Source organism: Entamoeba dispar, genomic scaffold, assembly GCF_000209125.1.
Source record: "Entamoeba dispar SAW760 scf_1105229462353 genomic scaffold, whole genome shotgun sequence".
In the NCBI taxonomy this organism is placed as follows: Eukaryota; Evosea; order Mastigamoebida; family Endamoebidae; genus Entamoeba; species Entamoeba dispar.
In genome coordinates, this window is record NW_001855150.1 from 11,623 (window position 1) to 13,819 (window position 2,197).

General features: G+C 22.8%; 1 protein-coding gene across 1 annotated transcript in view, besides 2 other annotated features; it reads right to left on the reverse strand.

The window, feature by feature from the left end:
- Positions 1-1,491, reverse strand: part of EDI_317580 (uncharacterized protein) — a gene marked incomplete at both ends in the record, with an annotated part of 1,612 nt that extends 121 nt beyond the window's left edge. The window contains 2 exons of the mRNA XM_001733432.1: positions 1-1,359; positions 1,406-1,491. The exon at positions 1-1,359 is cut by the window's left edge and continues 121 nt beyond it. Of these exons, the coding sequence (XP_001733484.1) occupies positions 1-1,359; positions 1,406-1,491 (1,445 nt within the window). The remainder of the gene's footprint in view (positions 1,360-1,405) is intronic.
- Positions 1,338-1,398: a sequence feature (AT_rich).
- Positions 1,492-1,942: 451 nt separating the features above from the next.
- Positions 1,943-1,984: a sequence feature (AT_rich).
- Positions 1,985-2,197: the final 213 nt, after the last annotated feature.

Here is a 2,197-nt window from a genome sequence, read left to right on the forward strand (position 1 = left end):
AATGATTTTGATTCTTTCAAAACTTTTGAACAACATTGGTAAATAAAACAACAATAACTAAGAAATTCAAGTAAAAGTTCTTTAAATATTGAAGGATTTGTTTTATTTTTTTCCATTTCATTATTCATTTGATATAACTCTTCATTTAAATTTTCGCTCCATGAAATAAATCCTTCACCAAACACTTCTTCTCTTTTTTTTTCTAATGTAAAGATTTCTGGATTTTTATTAGTACCATCTTCATTATATATTTCATCTAATTCCTTTTGGATTTGTTCAAAACAACATTCAAATGATTGAGCAAATACTTCTACTGCCTTACAATCAACAAATGCATTAGATAATTCTTTTTGAGTTTTAATAATGCCTGGTTCAAAAAATAATGTATTTAAATTAACTTTAGTTTTTAATGCATTTGGTGGTAATGTATTTCTACTTTGAAACACTCCAAATTCTCTTTTCCATAATTCTTTTAGAACAATATTAATTCTTCTATTTAATGGAATAAAGAAAATTGAATCATAAATTAAATCTTCTTCTTTGCGTTCTTTTTTTAAATTAACCAATTGAATTGCAATTTTTTTTACTGACTCAATATTTTCTAGTGAATTAAATTGGGAAATAATTCCATCACCAATTTCCTGTTGGACTAATCTTTTCCACTGTAATAAATTATCTTCTATATTATCTTTAAAATTAAGGAAATAATCATTTGTTTCTTTATAAGTACTGTTATATAATAATTGCATTTTCCCTTCATTATCTAAAGTAAAATATTTCCTTACAAATAAATATGTATCTAAAATATAATTGTAAATATCTGGTAAACAATTACTTGTTTTATCTTGTAACATCGATATAATAGAAACTCTTCTTTGTAATAAGAAAGCTTGAAGCACATCACTTAATCGTTGGTTAGTGTGTTTGACATAAACAACAAATGCCTCAATCACTTTATCTTCTTCTTTTTCAATCAACGAACTTCCAAATAATGTTTTAATAGTTTCAATAATATCTTTTTCTGTTGATAATATAACTCTCATTCTTTTACTGAGATATGAATTATATCTTTTATTTGTCATTAATATATCTTTTGTTTTCATAATTTCATTAAAAGTTATAGAAGCCCTTAAATATTCTTCATTTTGTAAATAATCTGAAACTGTTTCATGCACCATTAAAAATTCTAGAAATTGTTCTTTTAATGTTTTAGGAACTTCAACTTTCTTTTGTTCTTTAATAGGTTTTAATTTACCCATTGCTACACTTACAACATTCAATTGGTCAGAAAGAAAATGAGAAATCTTTGATAATTGAATAACACTTTCTGAAGTTCCTAATAAAATACTATAATTATCTCTATTTTATAAAGATTTTATTTAGAATAAAATAATAATACACAAACGATACTAATTGCTGTAACTGTTTATTTGTTTTTTCAAATTCTTCTTTTTTAATTTTTTGATCAGTTCTTAATGAATTCAATTCCATTCAAGTAAAACTGGTTTTTAAGATCATCTCATAAATTATTACAATTAATTCTTCTTTTCTATCTCAATCTTTCAAAAAAAAGATTTATTTCTTCTTAGAACTCGATGTTAAATGAGTTTTGGCATTTACCATATTAATAGTGGTAAGTAATAAAGTTTAAAACCTTTGTCAATATAACTATAACTTTATAATTTGAGTCAATAATTTTAAACTATTTTATTTCCTTAAATATGAATTGATCAGTAATTAATTAAATATGATAAATATGAGGTGTAGTTATTTTCTAATTGTCTAACGAAATTTGTTATTTTCTTTCTTGTATAGAAAAAGTAATACAGAAGGAAAAAAGAGATCAACTTCTTATTAACAAGAAATTTTAGCTATAAGTAAGGGTAAAGAAATGGTTATAAAAGTTTAATAAAGAAAGGTTTTGTTTATAAAGTCTTTGAAGAATTTAATTAATCTATAAGTTTAATTCTTTAATATAAATTTTCCTTTAATGACAGATGTAAAGAACTAAGAATGAACACTATATTTTAATTGAACAAACTAACTAAGAATTAATAAGATATTTGTTACTGTAACATTATGGTACACTTAAAGAAAATTATAGCACTAACCAAATGACTATGAGTAAGGTTTTTATACCTATGATTTAGATAAAAAAATATTAATTATTCTGAGAAACCTTTGAACTAGTTTAATA